This window comes from Ovis aries, chromosome 24 (assembly GCF_016772045.2).
Source record: "Ovis aries strain OAR_USU_Benz2616 breed Rambouillet chromosome 24, ARS-UI_Ramb_v3.0, whole genome shotgun sequence".
In the NCBI taxonomy this organism is placed as follows: Eukaryota; Metazoa; Chordata; class Mammalia; order Artiodactyla; family Bovidae; genus Ovis; species Ovis aries.
In genome coordinates this window covers 36,391,660-36,414,485 of record NC_056077.1, presented here as the reverse complement: position 1 = coordinate 36,414,485, position 22,826 = coordinate 36,391,660, and the positions used below count along the sequence as shown (strand labels likewise).

The following is a 22,826-nucleotide window of genomic DNA, read 5'->3' as shown; positions in this document are numbered from 1 at the left end:
CACCCGCTCCCCACACGCACTGCTCTTGTCCACGCACACACACACACACACACACACCACCACCACCACCACCACCCTCCCCCTCGAGGGATGACCTAGAGGGCTTCCGGCTTCTCTTTATTGCACTTGACACAACATCCAGCTCCCCGTCTTCCATCCCAAACCCTTGACCGCACCCAGGCGGCAGTTTGCCTTGCGGGGCCGGGCTGCTTCCCAGGCGGCAGTTTGCCTTGCGGGGCCGGGCTGCTTCCAACCTCCTGGGCAGAGGTGCCCGAGGCATAGGGCCAGGCCCGAGGCCGCCCTCACCAGTCCTCGCTAGAGAGCAGAGCCCAGACGCCGCTGTCTTCGGTTCCTGGGGCCCCCGCCGGGTTGGGCCCCTGCACCCCGACCTCAACCCTAAGGCCGTTCCAGCAGTGCATGGATGACAGCAGCGACGTAGGGGAGGCCCCTTCCCGGGGCCCCCTCCTCTTCCAGGATGTGGTGGGGCTGGCACAGGGACTCCTGGGGGAATGGGCCCGGGTTAAGTTTCCCTTGTCACCTCCTCCTCTCGGCTGTGGGGTAGGAGACACCCTAAAGGAGCCTGGACCAAGAGGGCTGATGGGATGTAGCAGGCAAAGGTCAAGGGCACCATGGACATGGCCTGGGGACTACTGAGATGCAAGGAAGCTGCCAGAGGGCAACAGAAGGGAGATGACACAGCGGGCCGAGGCTTAGAGGGGAGGACAGACCTGCCACTTTCAGAGGAAAATGCTGGAGTAGACGGGCTGGCACACAGAGCCCAGGGGACACGGCTGGGGGTGGGCCCAGCACAGCAGGAGCAGACGCACGCATACGCGTGCGCACACACACGCGTGCGCACACACACACAAACACACAGGTGGCCACGATCTGTACAATTTATACACGAGACAGGGACCCAGCTTGGGCCCCTGCATCCCCTACAAATATAGAGTTCTCTCTACAAAATATAGATAATTTAGCCCCCTATAGCAGCGGGGGGTGAGGGGGTGCAAGGAGGAAGGTTAAGATCCACCCTCTGGGGAAGCAGGGAGAGGACTTGAAGGCACCATCAGCACGCAGGGGGAGGGGCAGGAGGAGGGGCTACCGGAGGGGACCAGAGGCTGGGGGCCCAGGGTCTGGGGCTACCAGAGTGGGGCCTCTGAAGTCAGTGTGTATGAGGGGTGGGGTTCACTAGTGTCTTTGGTAGGGGCTGAAGGCACCACTGGTGGGGAGGGGGTTGCACAGGAGTCTTATAAATAGAAAGAGGGTAGGGTGGGGGGAGGGGTGGCTTCAGGTCCTAGGAACCCAGGAGCCGAGTGTAGACGACACAGAGCAGCAGCATGAGGACCACGTAGAAGAGGATGAAGCCGCCCAGACCAGAGGGGGGCCAGGGGGGCGGGGGGGCCCTGCCCCCCACCCGCTTCACAACCTCCAGGGTGGTCCACAGCCCCTGGGCGGTGCCCTGGAGGAGATCTGAGGGCGAGCACAGGCCAGCCTGGGAAGGGAGAGTAGGACAGATGGGCAGGACAAAGGACACACGTCAGCAGCAGCAAGGCCATCCTCCCCCCGCCCTCTCGTGCAGGGCCAGAGCCACGCCAACATGCAGGGTGCGGGAAGGGAGGCATGCAGGGGACACGCAGGACGGGCTGCTGGCTGTGCTTCCTTCTGGGGAGCAGAGACCCCCGTGAGCATCCATGCAGAGGGCCCCGCTGAGCCCAGGACACTGCACCCTTTATAGGAGAGACCAGCCCTGCACCCGAGAGCACACCCCCATACCTCAGGTACCCCCATTTTTCGACAGGCTTCTAAGAAACTCTCCACGTTCTTCCGAGACTTGAGGGCACTGAGTTTTGGCTGAGGGTGGGTAAGAAAGGAAAGAGGGAGTAAGAGAGAAGCCCCAGGGGTTCCTGTCCCAACCCCTACTTCCTGCCCTGGGTGCCAACTGACCACAGCAGGCGAGGGCACATGAATGAAGGGCACACAGCGGGGCCGCAGCTGATTGGCCAGCTGACAGAGGATGACCCCGTTGGCCAGAGCCTCGGCCAGGTCATCGGGCAGGGGCCGCTGCAGCTGGCACTCAAGCACCTGGGTGATGGGAAGGAGGGGGAGAGGTCAGAGTCTTCACAAGGCTGAGGGAAGCCAGGAAACTCAGGGGCCCATGCGGAACCCACACTAGTCCCACCTCTCATACCTGGCGCAGCTGAGCCATCACCTCCTTTTCATCCAAAAGCTGGGGGGATCGCCGAGGTCTCAAGACAGTGTCTGGTGAGGAAGGGCCTGGAGGAAAGGGGGGTGTGGGGCTGTCTCCACCGCCCATCATGGACTTTGCAGCCAGGTCGCAGTGTCTGGCACCCGCATCTCCTGCCTCTGTGCTTGTGGGATTTTCCACACAAAGGGACAATTGACCAGAGAACTTCTAGGCCACAAGGGATGACCCCAGCCCGGAGCTTAGTGCTGGATTAGTACTGGGTTAGTACGGGGGAAGGGGCAAGACCCACCTGAGCTGCTCTGAGAGGAAGAACGGAAGAGGAAGCTGTTTGGTCTCTGAATGGAGCTGAGTGGCCGGGGAGCAGGTGCGGTCGCTGGGGGCCGGAGCCAGGGGACAGGGACGGGGCAGAGAAACACCACCTCAGTGTCCTACCCCTCCCTCAGGCCGCCAGCCCTCAACCTGCTTCCCCACCTACACAGGCCCCCATCCTCCACCCAAAGTCCCCCTGCCACCTGGTCCAGATGGAAGCGGGGGCTCCTGGGAGGTGGAGGCAGGGGCAGGGGTGGGGGCTCCCTGCCCGACTGAAGCTCCCAGCTGAGTGGTGTTGGACCTGGACGTGCCACTGAGGAGACAGAAGGGGAATCAGAGGGGTGGTCGGGGCAAGGGTGTGTACGCAGGGTGGGGACTGAGAGACATGGAGTCCCGGACACATACTTGTAGGCGGCCTGAGTGGACAAGGCACCGGGACCCCCGCCAGCAGCCCTGACCCCTAGCTTCAGAAAACTGGAAAAGGAAGGAGATGTTGGGTCAGCAGTGCCCGGCAGGGCTCCGCCACCCAAGAGGCAGAGAAGCACGTGGGGGCTCCCGGCCAGCGCGCACCTGTCCTTCCGTGGGGCCCCACACAAGGCGCTCTGCTGCTGCCGCCGCTCGCGCTCCTGCCACAGCTGCAAGGTGTCAGGGCGCCGCCGCTCCTCCCCTGCTGGCTCCTCCCGCCTGAGGGCAGAGGGACAGAGGCAGTGCTGGGGAGGGGAGCAGAGGCGCGTGTGGCGGGAGGGGCGCCACCTCAGAGGCTCCGGGTACCTGCTGCGTGGCGCCCTCTCTGCTTCTCCCGCCTCAGGGCTCGACTCCGACTCCGGTGGCCGCGACTCCTGAAGACAGGACAGCAGAGGGGCTGAGGGGGTCCCGAGCCTGCCCTGGCTCGCTCCCGCCAGCTCTCTCACGGTACGTGGACACGGGATGCGGCGGCCCCTCACCTCGCTGGTGCCGCGCTCCTCATCCTCCCCAGGCACGTGGCTGTCGATGAAGTCGATCTGCTCAGGGTCTCCATCAGCTAGAGAGAGCAGGGCGTGTCAGTGAGCGGAGGGAGGCGCAAAGGGCCTCGTCCACACCCCCAGCCCGCAGCCCATGACCCCACTGCTCACCAGAGCCATCCTCCCTTCGCTCCCTGGGCCCCCGAGGCTCCCGGGCCAGCTCTGAGATCCGGAAGGACAACTCGGAGAACTCATCCGTTGACTGGAAATGCAGAAAGGCAGAGATGGGAGATCGACCCTCGAGAGTCCGGGCCGTGGTGAACCAGCCCTTCCCTGAGGTATATGGATGAGGGACTGAAAAAGACGGCTCCAGCCACCCTCATCACTCTGAGCTTTCGAGGCAGAAGACGAAGGTTCCTAGCTCAGAGGTTCTCCCTGAGGCCGAGATCCCCCGTGTCCCATGGGAAGGAGGCCCTTACCTCATTTCCAGACCACCTCTTGCTGCCACTGTCAACGCTGTGGAAGCCCGAGTCCAGCCCGCCATCGTACCGACGTCCTGGAAACAAGTCCTCGGCAGGGCTGGGGCCAGCCAGGGAGAGCCAGTCAGCCCCGTTCTGGGTGGCCACCCCCTCATCCACCCTCTGGAAACCACGGGGTCCCTGGCGCTGGGGAGGGGTTTAAGTATCCAGGGGCTTCCTTCCTTCCCATGTGGAACTTACCATGGGCTGAAACTCGGGGGGCGGGAAGGAGCAAGGTCTCCCAGTGCAGACCCGCCGCGCCGCCCAGCCTCTGTCGACAAATACTTGAAGATGTGAAGTTTCCCCTTCAGGCAGATCTGGGTGTGGAGACGCATAGTGAGGGGAAAGGGGGGGACCCCCCGATCCTGCTTGAGTACCAAAGGGACCCACGCCCCCAACTCCTGCCCACTCTCAGCCAGCCCTGCGCCCCCTCCCACCCCTACCCCCACTCACCTGGGCAGGTGGGCTCTGCAGGGGGTTGCTGTCCAACAGAATGACCTGCAGGTGCCTGAGGCGGCAGAAGGAGACCGGGATGCGGGAGACACGGTTACAGGAGAAATCCAGGCGGACAAGAGGAAGGTCCCCCAGCTCTGGGGGTGGGTGAGGGAGAAGTCAGGAGCATGCTCAGGGGCAGGGCCTTGTGCTCACTTCCTCTGCCCCCAGCTGGCATGTCACCTCTCCAGCAGCCCCTCTGCCCTGGTGGGCGGAGGACGCTCCCCAGGAACCACTGCCCTGCTCCTCTGCCCACTCAAACTGACTTCAGCTGCTGCCCATCCGCTTCTCCTCCCTGCCCACTCCACCCCACTGCCGCTTCCTCCTTCTCAAGTGTCCATCACAGGGCCCAAATCAAACTGACACCTTGTTGCTCAAAAGCCTTCCAGGACTTGCAGCCAGGGCTGCTGCAGGTGAGCGGGCGGTGTCCTGCACAAAGGCACGGCAAGAGGGAGCTGCAACCCCCAGGCGCTCTACTGGTCAAGCCCTGGCCCACCCGCAGGAGAATGGTACCCTTCTCCACTTCTCAGAGAGGGCCCCTGGATTAGTGATGAGCCGAGGCACGGATGAAAATCGCTGCTCTCTGGTCGAGCAGCATTCCCTGGTTAAGGAGTTCATGACCTGGCTCTGCCCACATTCTCCACCTCGCTTCCCACCCTCACACCACATCAGACCGCCCTCCAGCCCCTTGGCTCTGGCCTCTCCATATGCTGTCTGCTCAGCTAGGAGAGCCCCAGCTTTCTATCCATGCATCTTGCCAGGTTCAGCTTAGGTGTCACTTCTCTGAAATCTTTCCAGACACTAGGCTGGAATTTATTGCTCCTTCCTCTGTTTCCCCGGGGCATTTTGCCGGGGTCTCTTATGGCCCCCAGATCAAATGATCAAATGCTTATTTGTACCCCTACCATCTTAGAAGAAGGATGGGAGGAGCCCAAACAGGTAGCCACCTGACTCCCCTTGCCTGCTCTTCAAAAACACAGGTAGCACAGCCGCAGTCCTTTCCACCAGTCCTGGCTTGCCTTCCTAACCATTCCGTGCTGGACCTCCCTGCTCTACACACAGGGGTGCATCTGCCTGGGCTACAGAAGGATGGGGAACTCTCCTTCAAAGGTCAACTCCCACTGTGCCTCGGGGCCGAGGTCTTCCCCAGGGTCCCAGGCAGAGCCACGTGGCTCCCACCAGCTTCTATGGCGTTAAGTTTCCTGTCCTAGCACCTCCCCCTGCTTGTCTCTCCCCATTAAGCCATTAAATCTTCAGAGCTGGCCCCAGAACTGAGTGACATCACTCACATCTACCTAATCCCCACCTAAAACACAGGAAACACACACACACAAAGCTGACTGAATAAAGGAAGGTGCGCCTGCTTTGGAGCAGAGGCTATCAAGTGTCGGGGTGCATCGCAATTAGCTCATTAGATGGGCTTGCTTGGGCTCCAGCATGACGGTTCAGAATCTCTGGGGAGGCAGCACAGGGCCTCACCGGACTCAAGTTTTGAGAGCTTCATCTGCACTAAGTGGTGTGACACTGGGTGACCTCGAAGGCCCTTTCTGACCGTGAAATTCTACAGGGTGCCTGCTGATGCGCTCACTACTGCCCTTGCTGTACCTTCCCCCACATCTGTCAAGTACAGCTAATAACCCCTGCCTTGCCGGCTTCAGAGGGGTGCTAGTCAAGAGCAAGGAAAATAATTTACAGTGCATTTCATACATGGCAAAACCCTGGGCGACTAAGGTATCATTATTCAAGGTAGATACACACACACACACAGACACACACACACCCGGCAACCCTGGGCGACTAAGGCATTATTCAAGGTAGACACACACACATACACCCTGACACTCTGGGTGACTAAGGCATTATTCAAGGTAGACACACACACGCCCTGACTCCCTCTAGGTCAGGCATTATTCAAGGTAGACACACACACACACCCCTGACACCCTCTAAGTCTTCCTTTTCCTCACCATCAGGTAGGGTACTGAGCTGGTTCCTCCGAACGTTGAGATCCCGCAGGGTAGGGAGGCTGCACAGCTCTGTGGGGAGCGACTGCAGCTCATTGCTGCTCACGTCCTGGAATGAGGAAAGACAAGGAAAGACGTGGGGAAAGAGCATCAGACCCGGAGCATCAGAAACTGCCTCCTGGACCAGGCTCCTTCCTTTGGTCTCGTCCTTTCCCCTAGGGCGCATCCCGCCCTTCCCTGCCCTCCTGCCAAAAGTCCCTAGTGCCTGGTTTGGCCATCCCCCAGTCTCCCTGCTCCCCATCCTCACGAGCTGTCGCAGGCTCCCCAGGGCACTGATGTCGGGAGGCAGGGCTCCCAGTTTGTTGTTGCTGACAATGAGCACTCGCAGGGGCAGCTGACAGATGTAGGGCGGCAGCAATGACAGCTGGTTTCGGCTGCAGGAGGGAGAAAGGCAGTGGGTTCTCCCTCCAGGCAAGAACTCTCCCGTATTGCCCTACTTTCTGGGTCACGGGGAGGGTCACTCAGGGTGCCATGCACTGGTACTTGGGGCTGAGAAGGACACCCCCCTACCCTCCTGTGGCCCTGCCTCCCTACCTGAGGTTGAGGTAGGTGAGAGCGGTGAGATTCCCTAAGGCTGGGTTCAGGCATCTCAGACAATTGTGATACAGGCTCAGGCCCTCCAGGGACACCAGCTGGCAGGCCGCCTCTGGCACCTCGGGGAACCGGTTCCGGGACAGGTCTAGGGGAAACAAGTGTCAGGGGGGAGCTTGCAAAGGCCCAGTCCTGGACAGGAGGATCCTGAACTTCCCCGGAGCCAGTTGCCCAGCCCTCTATCTCCCTAGTTGACCTAAAGAATCAGACCTATAAACCTGGACTCCCTAGAGTTTAAGAAGAAAGACTTCGTAACCTGGAGCACACTCCAGGTATGACCAGAAGGGCAAAGGCAAGACTGGGCAGAAGAAGCCTAGACTGGGGGGTGGGAGGAGGGCGAGCCACAAACACTGTCTTCAGACACACAAACGCAGGGCTACTCTACAAGAGTGGTTAGATTCTCTACCTCCTGTGGTCCCTGTTGTCCTGTGATGCCTGAGGAGGTAGAAGGCAAAGGTCATAGGAGAAGGTTGATGCCCCAAAGAACTAGCAAGGTGATGGGCTGGGAGGTCCAAGGAAAGACTATGAACCACCCCCGAGGGAGGTGACCAAGAAGGCTCCTCCCTCCAAAGGGCTCCATCTCCCGCCCTCAACCTGTCTTCAACCTAGGGGTAAAACCAGGGGTCATTAGAGCCTAGTCTAGAGACCAGCTCCTGGCATCAGCAAGCCAGGCCCATGGGACTATGAAGCTGCAGATTCCAAGGACCTGAGGGAAAGACAAGTGGACCACGCCGGAGGTGGGAACTGGAGTCCCAGGCAAGGACTGGGCTTCTTCCTACCCTCTTCCACTCCCAGCAGCCTGCCTCTACTTCCTCTCTCACTTTTACCCAGACCTCAGACCAGCGCCTGTGTCTTGCAGGGTGAGGTGTGGAGAGGGCGGAAAGGAGGGGAGAGTCTGTTGCCATCCTTTTATCTCAACCAGTGGCTTGCTAGACCAGGGCAGGGTTCCCGCCAGGCTGGAGGCATTCACTGCTCAGACCTCTGTAGCCGGGTTTCTGCTTTCTCTGCTCAGCCCATATTGGGAGAGGCCCAAAGCCTGCTGGGGGAAGTCCCAGGCCATGGAGCTTGGGTGAGCTTCTTAGAGGGCCCTCTCCAGGGAAGGACAAGCAAAAGCCGAGGGGAGGGGAAGCTGGGGTTATCCCCAAGGAGGTGAGTCTTGTGACAGGAAATGAAGCGGAAACAATCTGTCGGCTTCTGTCTCTGGTGGGCCCTGTGTTTACCAGGGTGGATGACAGCCTGACGCCCCAGGAACCCCCTCTGCTCCCAGCCCTGCTGTGCAAGAAAGAAGACCTGTCACAGGAGAAGACAGTTCCAGGGAGGCTGGGAGGGTCCGATGCATCCGCCCGCCCCGCCCCCTCCACCTGCCCGCTTTCTCTCGTGCGCGCTGCAGGGGCCTGTGGGAGAAGGGGTGGGGAGCAAGTTCTGATGGGGTGCACAGGGGGCAAAAGCTCGGAGCGGAGCGGAAGGGAGCAGGGCTGGAGGAGGCCGGGCCCAGGCGGCACAGGATGTGGTCTGTGAGAGAGCAAGCTGCACTTCTCTTTTGTGAGCTCATCCCTTCCCCCACCTCAGGGTTCATCTTGCTATCAGGGCCCCAGGAACAAGTCCAAGGGACATCAGGGACCTGGGCCACGGGACAGTGTGTGCAAGGAACACGCTGGTTCAGAAAGAGCTGGGGAAACAGGAGGAGAGCTTCCACGTGATTGGGGTGGCAGTGCTGGAAGCCTTCAGTCTGTCAGGGTTGAAGGGCGAGGAGATGTGCAGAGCAGCGTAAGGGCAATGCTGACTGGCTTCCTGTCACTTCCCCTTTCCCACCCCAAGTTACAGGCACCCTGCGTGGGGAGAGGGGCCAGAGGAGAGAGCCTGGGATGAGAGAGGCCCACCTGGCCTAGAACCCAGGCCCTGAAAGGACTGAGGGCTCCTGTTGGAGAGCAGGGCAGAGAGGGATTCACAGGAAGCTGGGACTGTCCCAGGAGAACAGGCTGCACCCTGAGCTGGGCTGCACCCTGAGCCGGAATGCTGGGGGAGGAGGCGGGAGGGGGTGGGGGCTGGGAGGGGCCACGGAGTTCTTGGGAGTTTTCCCCAGGAGTCCACTCTCACAGACAGAGCCCTAAGGAAGTAAAGAATAACATTTGGTCTTTGTCAAAAAACAAGCAAGGGGGAGGGGAAAGGGAACAGACGGCGAGTGTCACACAGCTGCTGAGGTCAATCTGGAGCTGGAGGGTTAGGCGGCTGGGGGAGACTGAGAGGGGAATGGCTCCCGGGTTCCCTGAACTCACTCACCGCGGAGCCGGCCAGTAAGTTTACCTAGCAACCCAAGACAAGCGGAGTGGTTTCAACTGGTTCTCTCCAGACAGTTGAGGAAAGACGAGGGTGTTTGCAAGTGAGCAGGCACCTGCTAGGCGGGGAATGCTGTCCCAGGGGAGTGTCATCAGAGGGTCACTCTCATCCAGCCTCAAGTCCCACCCTGGACTCCGCTGGGGTGGGGCTTTGGGAATGCGATCCTCCGCCCCTCTCCCAATCCCCACCCCCCCAGCTGCCAGCCCAAGGTCAGCGTTGGCCTTCTGAGCAGCTGAGGCCTGACTCACCTGTCACAGTGGAGTCCCCTACACCCTACCATCAACAGACAACAGGGTGGAGGGCGCATGATTAGAGGGATCCTAGGGGTGGGGGAGTGGGAAGGGCAGTGGGGACCGTCTCTAGCTAAGATTTCCTTCCTTTCAGCAACTGCCTCAAGTCCCTCCCCCCTGGGGAAAAGCAGAAACTGAAATGGGAATTCTAGGGTCTCTATGAGATCACAGGCTCCACAGTGACCTCACACACGCAAGGAGGAGGAGGAGTCTCAGATAAAGGGGTTAGGATAATGGGAGGAAGAACTCGCGCAGAAGAGAGTTGGGGGAGGTGGGAGATTTGCGTCTTTTCCACAGGCTGGCTGGGTGAAGAGTGGGGAGAGGCAGCAACCTCAGGGGGCGGGACTACCAAGCGAAGGACACAAACTTGGGGTTGTCGGGGCAAATCTATGATAAGCGGGGGCCTGGGGCTGCTCGTATCTCGGTGGAACAGAGGAAAGAGTTGGAAACGAAGTGAGGAAAGAGAAAAGAGTCATGGGGGGTGGGTGGGCTTTCGGGGGCTGCTTTATGGAATGATCAGAACTAAAGCTGAAGAGATCACGCAAATAAGCCAACCAGGTGAGGGGCGGGATCATTCTACAGGTGCGCAGATATGCAAATAAAGAGCAGCAGAGGGCGGGTGGGGGGGGCTATCACGACGCTCGGCCAGGGACTCAGGGTGTTCAGCAAGGGCTCATTGTCTAGTAGTTCTTAAAGTGGGGAGGGGGCTGGTAGCAGACTTATGCAAATCCACAGAATCCAGAACTCGGAAGGCCAGGTGATGGGGCGGGCCTGACGCCCCGACCCCGGGAGAAACAAGCGAGGGGCGGGACTATGCAAACGAGGGTCCCGGCCGGGCTCGGGGCCTGGTTGCACACTCACCAGCCTGGGTGATGTCTGACAGGTCGTAGCTGCGAGCCGCGCCCCGGGGGAAGTGCTTCAAACGCCGGTTAGACAGGTTCAGAGTCCCGGTGGCCACGGCCTCCTCTAGGGCCCGCTCTGCACTGCGGCTCCCGGGCAGACCTGGAGACCCTGGGACGGAGGTCGTGGCCGCCGCCTCCTCACCCCCGGCGGCGAGTGGGGCCGCCACCGCCGCCGCCATCCGCTCCCGGCGGCTCCCGCTGCCTGACTGACGGGGACCGGCCGTCCCTCCTTGCCCCTCCCCCTCCTCGGAGCCGCCGTAGTCGCTTCCCGGGGGGAGGGAGCGGGCTTAGGGACCCGGCGGGCCAATCGGGACCCCGAGACGCGTCGGAAGTGGCTAATCAGAACCCGCTGGGAGGGGTGAAGACTCCTGCACTGAGTGAGGCGAGAAGAAGGGAGGGGGACGAGATTAGAGCGCTCGCCAACGGCCGAGGTTCCAGGCCGGCCCGCCCCGCGCAGCCGCACCCAATCACAAATCTCAGGGGTGGGGATGGAGCCAATCAGATCCAATCAGGAGGCGGAGAAGCCCGGGGCTCCACTCTGCCGGGATGGAGGCCGAGAAAAGCAAACCCTGAGCTTCGTCCAACGAGAACCAATCGCAAGCCAGATACAGGCGAGTGATTGTCAAGAAGGCCAATTAGATCCTCCCAAGGGAATCTGGCCCGGCCTCTTCTCTGAGGGACGACTCTACCTACCAATAGTATGGGGGAGAAGACAGCCCTCTTCGCTAAGTAGGAGGCGGGTGAACTAGAACTTTTTGAGACTGAGATAAAAGAATGCGAGCGCAGCGCGCTCGGCCGGCTGCAAGCGGTTGCAAGGGCTGAAGTTATTGTGTGCAAGTTGGACTTGTGAACAAGCGAGCTCAAAGCTTTGAGGACCGTGGGGACTAGGGGGAGCGGGAGGCACGGTGATGCCTGAGGCCAGTGTACGGAGGGGTCGTTGCCGCAGAAGGGATTGTGGATGCCATTCCAGCTGCGAAGGCTGAGGGCCCTCCGACAATCTGGAGTCCGAGCCGACCAATGGCTTCCTAGGAGCTGGAGATGCCCAGCTCAACTCCTGGAGGAAGGGTTAAGGAAGACCCGGAAAGCCTCAAAAATACGCCCGGGCTATCCCGCTGCCCAAAGGAGCGTGCCTGGCTGGGCAGAAATTGTGATGATCAAACCTGCGGGATTAGTCTAGAAGGGACCACCCTCACCTAGAAGAAGTCCTCCGTTTTACAAACGAGGAAATAAACCGAGGGAAGTTACTGACAGCTCGCACTGGAAGCCAGGCTTCTCCCTGCATCAGCTTTTGCGTTCGTCTTTTTTTCTGTTCGCACTCTTCTTTGGCTTCCAAGGTGAAACGGAGTGGATAAAGAGGACCCAGATGCAAGAGGAAGCTGCCTATACTTGTTCCGTCTGCTGAGAGATCTTAACATCCTGTTAGGTGGCATAAGGACCTAGTATAATCCACTTAATTGGTTAACAGTTGCCTAGCCACAAGTAGCTGAAGAATCTCTCCCATAAGTCACAACTCAGATGTTGACATTCCGAGACATTTATTGAATTATTAGAATTCCGTCCTGTGTGTCTCAAACTAGGTGTTTACTGGTCCCCCCTAAGTAAGGGAGTTGGATTGGATGGTTGACAGTCTGCTAACTAACACAGAAAACGAATGAGTCTATAATACTGTGCAGCTGAGGACTGGTTGTCCAGGCCTAAATTCTTCAGCATTGCTGGGCCAGCCAGCCACTCCTTGAATGTATCAGTGCAGATCTTCTTCCCCCACATGGACAGATGCAGCCCCAGCTCCTGCTGCTTCTCATCCATGTCATCCCCCTCTCCCCATAAGACTAAGTGAATAGCTTAAACTCTGGGAGATATCCTAAGCTTTCAGAGTAAATCTATTCCTTTCTTCCACCTTAATAGGTTGCCCTTCATGCATGCAACCATGTTTCTGTCCCAGGAAAGAAGTCTACTTTTGGGTGTGTTCTTCATGAGAAGAGAGTAGTGTTTGTGCTCAGCTGTGCCTGCTGTCATCTGATGCATGCTATCACGAGATAAATGGTCTAATTAACAGGGTCACCTTTCCCCCTCGCCTGTCAAACTGAGTTTATATATATATATATTCTTGAGCTACAAATCCCCTGGCGGCTCTGACCTGCAATATGAAGAATTCACCAGTGCTTCTCTTGCTAAAAGGGCATCAAGTGGAAAAAAGACCCTGAAAAGAAAAGGCCTCATCTACCAGTAGCTCACACTTTACTTCTCCTGTCCAATGCATATCCCATGAGCCCCTGGGTGGCCAGGACTGAGTTAGAACCAAGGAGCTGACAGAGAAAATCCCAGGCAAGCTTGGGGAAAAATAGGTCACAGTGGCTGGGTGGTGAGGTCACAGAGAGAGGTTTGTCTGCCCCAGACTCCATAGGGGAGGAGCCTAGCAGGCCAAGGGGCCTCAGAAAGTCCCCCAAGCCCAGGCAGGGGACATGGTGTGGGAAAGGCAGCAGGGACGGGGGCCAGGGAGCTGAGTACGGGGGGCCAAGGGGCCCGGAGAGATGAGGGCAGGAGCAGGGAGGGGGCAGTCAGGATGGTGAGGAGAAGCCGGAGCCGGAAGCTACAAAAATTGACCGGGCTGTGCAGACGGGAGGAGGGGCTCAGGGTGAGGGGGGTGGGCGGCGAGGCAAGGGGTGGGTGCAGCATGGTGGCAGCCAGAGGTCAGGGGAGGAGTTGGGCAAGGAGCGAGGCAGATAGGGAGGGGTAACCCACAGACCCAGAGGAAAAAGATGGCAGGCTCTGACAGCACAGAGCTGCGAGTCAGAGCAATGGGCCCCCCCAATAGCAGTTAATAAGAGAAAGGAGAAAGGGAGGCATGACCGTCATGTGCGCCCCCTTCTCCTTGGGCAGGTAAAGCGGAGCTGCCCTTCATGTGGCCCTTCAGAACCTGGGGGTGAAGAGAAGAAGGGGCGAGGAAACCCTGTTTCTGTTCAGTTGTTCCCCCCGGAGCTGGTGAGTCCTTGGGGTGGGGGTGGTGCTAAGAATAAAGGAACCGGGGGGCAGGACGGCTGGAGTAGGGGGTGCCCCCTGACCCCTGCTTTCCCTGTCCTGCCCCCCCCCCCCCAGGTGGAGCACATCATCTCATTCCTCCCAGTCAGAGATGTGGTCGCTCTCGGCCAGACCTGCCACTACTTCCACCAAGTGTGCGACGCCGAGGGCGTGTGGAGACGCATCTGTCACCAGCTCAGTCCTCGCCTTCGAGAGCAGGGTTCCGGGGTCCGACCCTGGAAGAGAGCCGCCATTCTGAACTGTACACCTTCCCCCCAGACCTCTAGTTCTCTCTGCCTCTGTCCTACCTATCCTGGGGTCCCTCCTGCTCCATAAAGTTGTTTGATGACTTCAGTATTCCCAGCCAACCTTCCAGGACCCCTTTCTCTGGAAGAAACTTATTAGATTGAAACACACTCCATCAGGGTCTCTAGAGCTGCTCTCAGACGTGTCACCCAGAGCCCCTACTCCTTCTAGCATCCCTGCCAAGTTGCCCACCACATTCAAACACTTCCACATTTCACCTTGAGACATCCTCCTCTCCCAATGCCTGGAGTTTCCCCTCCTCTAGATCAGGATTTCTCAACCTGATCCCTAATAATACTTGGGGACAAATAATTATTTGAAAGCGGGTGAGGGGGCTGTCCTCTGCATTTGTGGCATGTTTAGCAATTTCCCTCATCTCTACCCACTAGATACCAATAGCACCTCCCCCAACTGTGACAGCCAATGTCTGTTGAGGGACAAAAATCACCCCCAGGTTGAGAAATATGCTCTAATCTCCAATCCAATACCAGAGTGAAGGGAGATCCAGATAGCACATTCAGAGCTAGGGACAAGGGAGGGCTACCAGCTTTTCCCAGTCATTCCTTTTCACTCCTCTTTCTACTTTTCTATGAATTCTTGTTAAGTCCTTTGATGTCTCCACTTCAAGTTTGGACCAAAGAAGTGCTCACTTAGCAGCATGTGTATGGCCCTGGGCTGAGGTCAGGCACAGAATTTTAGTTCAGACATGGGGCATAATTACAGGTATCTTCTGAGCATTGCACAGGCCTTTGGAGGGGGTCGTTTCCCTGGCATGGGAATGGGGAGGAGCTAAACACCCATCCATTGAGAAACCTAGTTTGCCCAAGCTCTGATTCATCTCCCTTGTGCCTTCCTGAGCCTTTAAATTTCCCTCTCTCTTCTCCAGACACAAAGGGCCTGTATTTCCAGGCATTTGGGGGCCGCCGCCGCTGTCTCAGCAAGAGTGTAGCTCCCCAGCTAGCCCATGGCTACCGCCGCTTCCTGCCCACCAAGGACCACGTCTTCATTCTTGACTATGCGGGGACCCTCTTCTTCCTCAAAAATGCCCTGGTCTCCTCCACCCTTGGCCAGATCCAGTGGAAGCGGGCCTGCCGCTATGTTGTGTTGTGTCGTGGAGCCAAGGACGTGAGTAACAGGACTTGGGCAGCCGAGACCCCATCTTTCCTCTGGGAACCCAGGACCACACCATTCCCGAGCTGGCATCCTCAGGACAGTGCCCTCCGATACCAGGAACCTGAAACCAAGTCTGCATTTCCCAGCCCCACACCCAAGTATCTCATTGCCTTACACCAGATCCAGCTACCCCAGCCTCATCCCACTGCAAGGTTCTAGATCCTGGACACCTTCTTCTTGTCCCACTGTTGTCTTTTCCTACAGTTTGCCTCAGACCCGAGGTGTGACACAGTTTACCGCAAATACCTCTACGTGTTGGCCACTCGGGAGCAGCCGGGAGTGGTGGGCACGACCAGCAGCCGGGCCTGTGACTGTGTCGAGGTCTACTTGCAGTCCAGTGGGCAGCGGGTCTTCAAGATGACCTTCCACCACTCCATGAGCTTCAAGCAGATTGTGCTGGTTGGTCAGGAGACGCAGCGGGCCCTGCTGCTCCTCACAGGTTAGGCTTAAAGCAACTGGTTTACATATTGTTTTCCTACAGAGTCTTCAGGACCCATGGCAGGAGGTGGGGGGAGAGGGGCACCTCGCCCTGGTGTCAAACCAAGTATCTCCGCTTTTATCTCTCTGCTAGTCTAGGATTCTGGGTAACGTGTCATACGAATAAAGGGCCCTGCTGCAAAAAATGGTTTGGAAACCACTGTTCTAGTGAACGCCTGATTTTTAAAATTTTTTTGCTAGTCTGCATGGCATATGGGGGCTTCCCTTGTAGCTCAGTCGGTAAAGAATCTGCCTGCAGTGCAGGAGACCTGGGTTCGATCCCTGGGTTGGGAAGATTCTCTAGAGAAGGAAATGGCAACCCACTGCAGCATCCTTGCCTGGAAAATCTCATGGATAGAGGAGCCTGGTGGGCTGCAGTCCATGGGGTTGCAAAGAGTCAGGCACAACTGAACGACTAACACTTAGTTATTTATGGCATATGGGATCTTAGTTGCCTAACCAGGGAATGAACCTGGGCCCATGGCAGTGAAAACGCTGGGTCCTAACCACTGGACCACCAGGGAACTCCACTACTTTATTTATTTTTGGGGCCACACCCCATGCTTGTGGGATCTTAATACCCCAAACTCAGGACTGAACCCACACCCCTTGCATTGGAAGGTGCAACCTTAACCACTGAACCACCAGGGAAGTCCCTGCACTGATTTTTAAAATTCTAAGCATCCCAACCTCCACCAGGCACTGTACTTTATACCCGAACTACCCCCCCGTCTTTTTCTCAGTGTTCCCTAGATTTGACCACACTCCCAAGCCCCCAGACCTGAGACCTTCTGGACTTTTTTTTCTTTTTGGCCATGCCTCACAGTTTGTGAAGTTGAACCCAGGTACCCTGCAGTGGAATCTCAGAGTCCTAACTACTGGACCACCAGGGAACACCCCTCCCCCCGCCCCTGCCCTTCTGGACTTATTAATGCTAGGCAGAGCCCTGAATCCCCAGACATCATTCTTCCCAACCAGGAATCAAATTAGATTCCACCAAATCCACCTGCTAGGTTTTCTCTCCACTCATCCCTCACACTGAACAACTCCCCTGGTTGATTTTCGGTGGTGAGAGCTGGAGGCCAGGGAACTTGAAGTCACCCCCATATCACCACTCCTTGCTTCTTCTCTATACTTCTCCCTCCAGCTCACTCTAGGGCGGTAAATGTTTTGTCTTGTTAGGGCTTACGGAGTCTCTTGAGAAGTTAATGTGGTTGGGAGTTCCCTGGTGGCCTAGTGGTTAGGATTCGGCACTTTGGGTGTGGCAGGCCCAGGTTCAATCCCTGGTCCAGGAACCATCCGGCATGCCGCACAGCATGGCATCAACAAAGAAAAAGCATTTTTATTTAAAAAGAAGTTAATGTGGCTATTGGAGGGTCCCGTCCCCCCACACAGTTGTCTGCCTCCCTGTCCCCTCCCCCAGAGGAAGGAAAGATCTACTCTTTGGTCGTGAATGAGACCCAGCTGGATCAACCACGCTCCTACACAGTTCAGCTGGCCCTGAGAAAGGTGTCCCGTTGCCTTCCTCACCTGCGTGTGGCCTGCATGGCTTCCAACCAGAGCAGTACTCTCTACATCACAGGTAAGAAAGACAACTATCTTCCTGCTTCTCCAGACCCCAACCTTGGACAGACCTTACAGATACAGAGCCCTCCCTTAGCCTTATTCCACCTCGGGGATCCATAGGGCATCCCAGTCAAAACAGGTGTTTAAGTTCCCAGACATAACTAGTGCATTTCTAATGGGTGTGAGACTCCCCAGAACTTGCACCTTTCATCACAGGTAGGGCCCGATCCCTAGGACATGGGTGCCCAAAGCTGCTGAGCTGAGGGCTCCCGACCCCCCAGACCAGGGGGGAGTGTATTTTGAGGTGCATACCCCAGGGGTGTATCGTGATCTCTTTGGGACCCTTCAAGCCTTTGACCCCCTGGACCAGCAGATGCCGCTTGCACTCTCACTGCCTGCCAAGGTAGGATCCTCGGGAGGGCAGGGGCGGGGCAGACCAGGGGAGGGGGGTGCTTAGGAGACTGCAAGGTACTGAAGATCTGAACTATGAGCAGGAAGCAAATGATTGATCAGGGACAGAAAGGGGACCTGGGAGAGGGGTGGCGTGGAAGGCACAACTGGAAGCGATCAGCTGGGGAGGGTAGGTCAGCAGCGGGGAGACTCTGGAGCTGAGTTCCTCCAAAGACGACTGAACACTCACTTTGCCTTTCTGCCTTACTTCATAGATCCTATTCTGTGCTCTTGGCTACAATCACCTTGGCCTGGTGGATGAATTTGGCCGAATCTTTATGCAGGGAAATAACAGATATGGGCAGTTGGGAACAGGGGACAAAATGGACAGAGGGGAACCCACACAGGTGAGACTGCCTCCCAGCTACTCATCCTCCCCTCCCTTTTCCCTAATCCCCTGACCCCTGGATCTCTCCACGCCTCTAATTTCCATAGAATCCACTTCTTTTAAAATACTGTATTTTATTTATTTATTCAGCTGCACTGGGTCTTAGTTGCAGCGTGTGGGATCTTCCAAGTGCAGCACGTGGGATCTAGTTCCTTGACCAGGAAGCAAACCCAGGCCCCCTGCATTGGGAGCACGGAGTCTTGGACATGGGACCACCAGGGAAGTCCCGGAATCCACTTTCTAATCCCTAGGAAGTCAGCCAGTTTGTAGTGCTTGTGCTACTGTTGCCTGTCTCACCTGGGTTGGCACCACAAGGTGAACCCTGTGTGGCTCGTGCTGTTAGGGCAGTAGTAGGTTAGTGACGTGAGCAGTCCTGGGTGGGCTGAAGTAACTCAGGGAGCTAAGATGTGAGCATCTCAGTGGGTTAGAGAGGATTCCGATGGGTACCGGGAAAGGCATCCTGTGTAGCAGGGGTGGGGACACAGCTTGCGCATCCCTGGGAAGGTGGAAAGACTGGCCTGACTAGAGCAGTGTTTTGGAATTCAGTAGCTACAAGGTGGTATTAAGTTGGTATTGTGTTAGTTGCTCGGAGAAGTCGATGGCACCCCACTCCAATACTCTTGCCTGGAAAATCCCATGGACGGAGGAGCCTGGTAGGCTGCAGTCCATGGGGTCACGAAGAGTCAAACACGACTGAGCGACTTCACTTTCACTTTTCACTTTCCTGCATTGGAGAAGGAAATGGCAACTCACTCCAGTGTTCTTGCCTGGAGAATCCCGGGGACGGGGGAGCCTGTTAGGCTGCCGTCTGTGGGGTCGCACAGAGTCGGACACGACTGAAGCGACTTAGTAGCAGCAGCAGCAGTGTTAGTTGCTCAATCGTGTCTGACTCTGTGACCCTGTAAACTGTAGCCTGCCAGGCTCTTCTGTCCATGGAATTCTCCAGGCAAGTATACTGCAGTGAGTAGCCATTCCCTTCTCCAGGGGATCTTCCTGACCCAGGGATCAAACCTGGGTCTCCTGCACTGCAAGCCGATTCTTTACCATCTGAGCCAGCAGGGAAGCCCCATAGGTGGACACAAGCCTACAGAAGTGCTGCCTTGGGAAAGAGCAGTGGTGGGTTCTGGAGCAGAAGACAACCCCCCCTGGATGACTGAGACTGGGTCACCTGGCCAGAGAGCACAGCGAGAGGCCCCCCAGAGGCTGTTGAGGGACACTCGGGCTTGAGACAAGGGGTTAGGACTGGCACAGTGGGAGCAGGAACAGAGAGGAATGGAGATGTGAGGTGTTTTAAAAGAAAATGAACAGCCTCTGGAAAGTAATTACATATGAGGGCAGCAGGGTAGGACATAGTTGGCCCTGGCAATAGACAGTATCACAAGGAAACCCGTCAGTTGGAGAGGAATGCTGGTTTAGGGGGAGAAAGTAAATTTGGCCTTTTTTTTTTTGCAATGAGAGTAAAACACTGAAATAGAAATGTCTAGCTGATTCCAAGTTGGAACAAAGTTGAAATGACAAAAGTAGAGATAAGGGGAGCAAAGCTGCATGGTAGCCACCATTGTGGGCAGAGGGATTGAAACTTGTCTCAGACAGAGACAGACCCTCAAACGCCACATCTCATGGGTACAGAAAGTTTCACCCAGGAGGGGGTGATTAATAGTGACAGTGATAATGCAGGAATATAGTCCCTGACATGGAAAGATGGTTGTGTTTTTGGGCAGGGGTGCTGCACACATTATGCGGACTTCTCAGGTGCCTCGGTGGTAAAGAATCTGCCTACAGTGCAGGACATGAGGGAAATGACAGTTTCCATCCCTGGGTTGAAGACTCCATGGAGGAGGAAATGGCAACCCACTCCAGTATTCTTGCCTGAAAAGTCCCATGGACAGAGGAGCCTGGTGGGCTACAGTTCATGGGGTCGCAAAAGTGCTGGACACAAACGAGCATGCGCACACAGCACAGGTTATGCAGGATCTGACCTGATCAGGGATTAGACCCATCCCCCCTGCAGTGGAAGCACGGAATCTTAACCACTGGACCGCCAGGGAAGTCCCAGTTGTGCCATGTGTGTGTATAAATACACATGGATAAGGGATCCAACCTGGCCCCCTGCATTGGCAGCGCAGAGTCTTAGCCACTGGACCACCAGGGAAGTTCCCATACTTTTAAGAGAAAAAAAAAGAAATCAAGAAATGGTTTACACAGCACAATCCCATTTTTGTTTAAAAATATACAGCTTGTGTATGTATATTTATAAAGGCAACACTGAGGAAGAATGCCCAGCAAGAGTTTAATAGAAGGCGGTGGGGCTTCTTCCAGTGATTTTTAAATGAATTTTTGCTTGACAATATTTTATCATTTTTCCTGTAAACTTTCCTATAAATGGCCATAAATTATGTATCTACGTCATCACAATTAAAGTGCTCACAGTCTCAGGAGCACGTGTGCCGGAGAGGCCCCGGGATTTGCCTGCTGGGAGGTCCAGTGCCTTAGGAGAGAAGTCAGATCACAGAAGGTTCAGGCGAGACCGGCTGTAGAAGGAACAATAAGAGGTCCACCTCAGACTGATTATATAGCCAGTCTTGCTGCCTAAAACACAGAGGTCGGAAGCGGCAAGAGTCGGGTGGAAGTGTTTTTCCAGAGCAGTGTGGCCATTTTGAAAGATAATGATATGAATCCGTGGAAGGCAGTCCTCCCTGGAATGGCACAGGGACAGAGAGAGAGGCTCTTTCTTCCCCCTCGAGGCTGGACAGGCACAGGCCTGGAGTGAGACCAGGATGCAGACAGCAGGCCCTGGCCTTGGGCAGGAAGCCTGTTTTCCAGGGAGCTGAGAGGAGGAAGCAACAGCTGTGCTAGCGCTTCTGTGCTCAGACTGGGCCTGCGGGAGAACCGAGGAGCCATGCTGCCTGTCGGGGGACAGGGCGGCTGTTCTCTGGCCCATCTCCTCCCTCCCCTCGTTTCCCTAGACTGCCCTGAGCCCTTCTGTCACCCTTCTTCAAGCTGCACCCCTAGTCCCTCGGCGTTGCCCACTTAGGAACCCCACCCTGTGCCTTCAGGTCCATTATCTCCAGCGCCCCATCGCCCTGTGGTGCGGCCTCAACCACTCCCTGGTGCTGAGCCAAGGCTCGGACTTCAGCAAGGAGCTGCTGGGTTGTGGCTGTGGAGCCGGAGGCCGCCTCCCCGGCTGGCCTAAGGGCAGCGCCTCTTTCGTCAAGCTCCACATCAAGGTCAGGCTCCGGCAAGCGGGCAACAGGGGAGGGCCGGAGCCATCGGGCCCAGGGGACTGGAGCTGGGGCTCCCACCGGGACCCAGGGACCCCACTTCCCAGCACCACCCACTTCCCTTTCCAGCAGTGTACCATGGCTCCTGGCTCTCCCCCTGAGCTGATCCTGCTGGCCCTCTCTGACCTCACACGACCCTGGGGCTCAGCCAGCCAGCTCACTTGCTGGCTCTGGGCTGGTCTGAACAGGAGGAACACAACAGCTGCGGCTTCTGGGGAACCCCGTCCTGGGCCCCCCGCCCCACCTCCCCCACCCCAGCCACACCCTGTCTCCTTTCCCCCAGGTCCCTTTGTGTGCCTGCTCTCTCTGCTCCACCAGAGAGTGCCTCTACATGCTGTCCAGCCACGACATTGAGCACCATCCAGCCTACCGGGACCTACCAGCCAGCAAGGCAGTGGGGACCCCTGAGCCCAGCCTGGGGGCTGGAGCAACCCAGGACCCTGGTGGGGTGGCCTGGGCCTGTGAGGAGTACCTCAGCCAGATCCACAGCTGCCCCACACTGCAGGACCGCATGGAGAAGATGAAGGAGATCGTGGGCTGGATGCCCTTGATGGCCGCACAGAAGGATTTCTTTTGGGAGGCGCTGGATATGCTGCAGAGGGCTGCTGGAGGGGCTGGCCAAGGCCCCCCACCCGCTGAAAGCTGACCTCCTCCTCTCCTAGTCTCACCCCCTGGAGGGAGAGTGTGGCCCTGGGCCAGGGGCTAAGGAGAGGTGGAGTGGTAGCAAGGAACACGGTGTGCGCACGCGCGTGGGGAGGGGACGCAGGGGGGTGGGGCCTGCTAGACATGCCAGGGTGGGCAGGGAACGGTTTTGTAAGATGTTCAGGGGGCTGCCCAGGAGGGGCCCCCAACCTGACTATCATGGACAAAAGATTTGATTGACAAATAGAATAAAAGGCTGAATCGAGGCCTGGTTTGGAACCCTGGAGCCTGGGAGGAACCTGGGGGTGGGGGTGGGGGTGGGGTGCAGAGTAGAAGCAGCTCAGGCTGTCAATTCCTGCATCCATCAGCTTCCTCTCCTCTCCAGCCCCTACTTGGTTCTGCCACTTGGATCCTCCCTCCACCAGACTGAGCAAGTCGCTTCCTTCTGACTCCATCCCTGTGTAGCCAGCCACCCTCCCCCGCCCCCCAACCACTCTCCTGCTTTCCTTCCAGATCTGAGCTTACACGTTTTTCTTTCCCTTACTTTCTACTCCATCCTCCTCTTCCTCCATAAGGAAGACACTCCCTTTGCCCACAGACCATGCCTCCCACCCCCTACCCATACCTCCAAGTATTTGGGAAGGAAGATGGGTAAGCAACATTCTTTCTCTGTGGCCTGGTCTGGCCCCTGGAGGGAGAGGACAGTAAACATTTGAAGTGGAAAATAAGCTGGAGCCAGGGGGTGGTCAGGAAGTGAGTGATTAGAGGTTGGGAGTCCAGAGAAGGACTTCCTCTGGGTGCTGAGGACGTGGGAATGGGGAGGTGCCCGGGTTGGCTGGAGGGTCCACAGGAAGGACTCCAGGCTGTGCTGGAAGGATGCTCGGGCTCTGGACAGAGCAGGGTTGCTGAAAA

General features: G+C 57.2%; 2 protein-coding genes across 7 annotated transcripts; one reads left to right on the top strand and one right to left on the bottom strand.

Moving 5' to 3' along the window:
* Positions 1-104: 104 nt before the first annotated feature.
* On the bottom strand, positions 105-10,821 carry LRCH4 (leucine rich repeats and calponin homology domain containing 4). 6 transcript variants are annotated; one of them, XM_042240216.2, is made up of 18 exons: positions 10,573-10,821; positions 7,028-7,172; positions 6,741-6,867; positions 6,437-6,542; positions 4,431-4,567; positions 4,179-4,294; positions 3,939-4,038; positions 3,631-3,721; positions 3,463-3,539; positions 3,290-3,357; positions 3,089-3,202; positions 2,924-2,992; positions 2,722-2,831; positions 2,499-2,582; positions 2,192-2,367; positions 1,948-2,085; positions 1,777-1,854; positions 105-1,495 (listed from the first exon to the last, which is right to left on the bottom strand). In XM_042240216.2, exons 1-18 carry the CDS (start codon positions 10,790-10,792, stop codon positions 1,298-1,300), a joined length of 2,154 nt encoding a protein of 717 aa, XP_042096150.1. In that variant the 5' UTR covers positions 10,793-10,821; the 3' UTR covers positions 105-1,297. The 6 variants fall into 6 exon arrangements, with proteins under 6 accessions (XP_042096150.1, XP_042096152.1, XP_027817375.1 ...); XM_042240218.1 differs by having other exon boundaries at positions 105-501; XM_027961574.3 differs by having other exon boundaries at positions 2,192-2,277.
* Positions 10,822-13,034: 2,213 nt separating this feature from the next.
* On the top strand, positions 13,035-22,179 carry FBXO24 (F-box protein 24). Its single transcript, XM_012104530.4, has 10 exons — positions 13,035-13,248; positions 13,494-13,595; positions 13,710-13,893; positions 14,824-15,062; positions 15,315-15,549; positions 17,011-17,169; positions 17,435-17,556; positions 17,819-17,950; positions 21,048-21,218; positions 21,556-22,179. The coding sequence occupies exons 1-10, from the start codon at positions 13,177-13,179 to the stop codon at positions 21,916-21,918; spliced, it is 1,779 nt and encodes a 592-aa protein (XP_011959920.2). The 5' UTR covers positions 13,035-13,176; the 3' UTR covers positions 21,919-22,179.
* Positions 22,180-22,826: the final 647 nt, after the last annotated feature.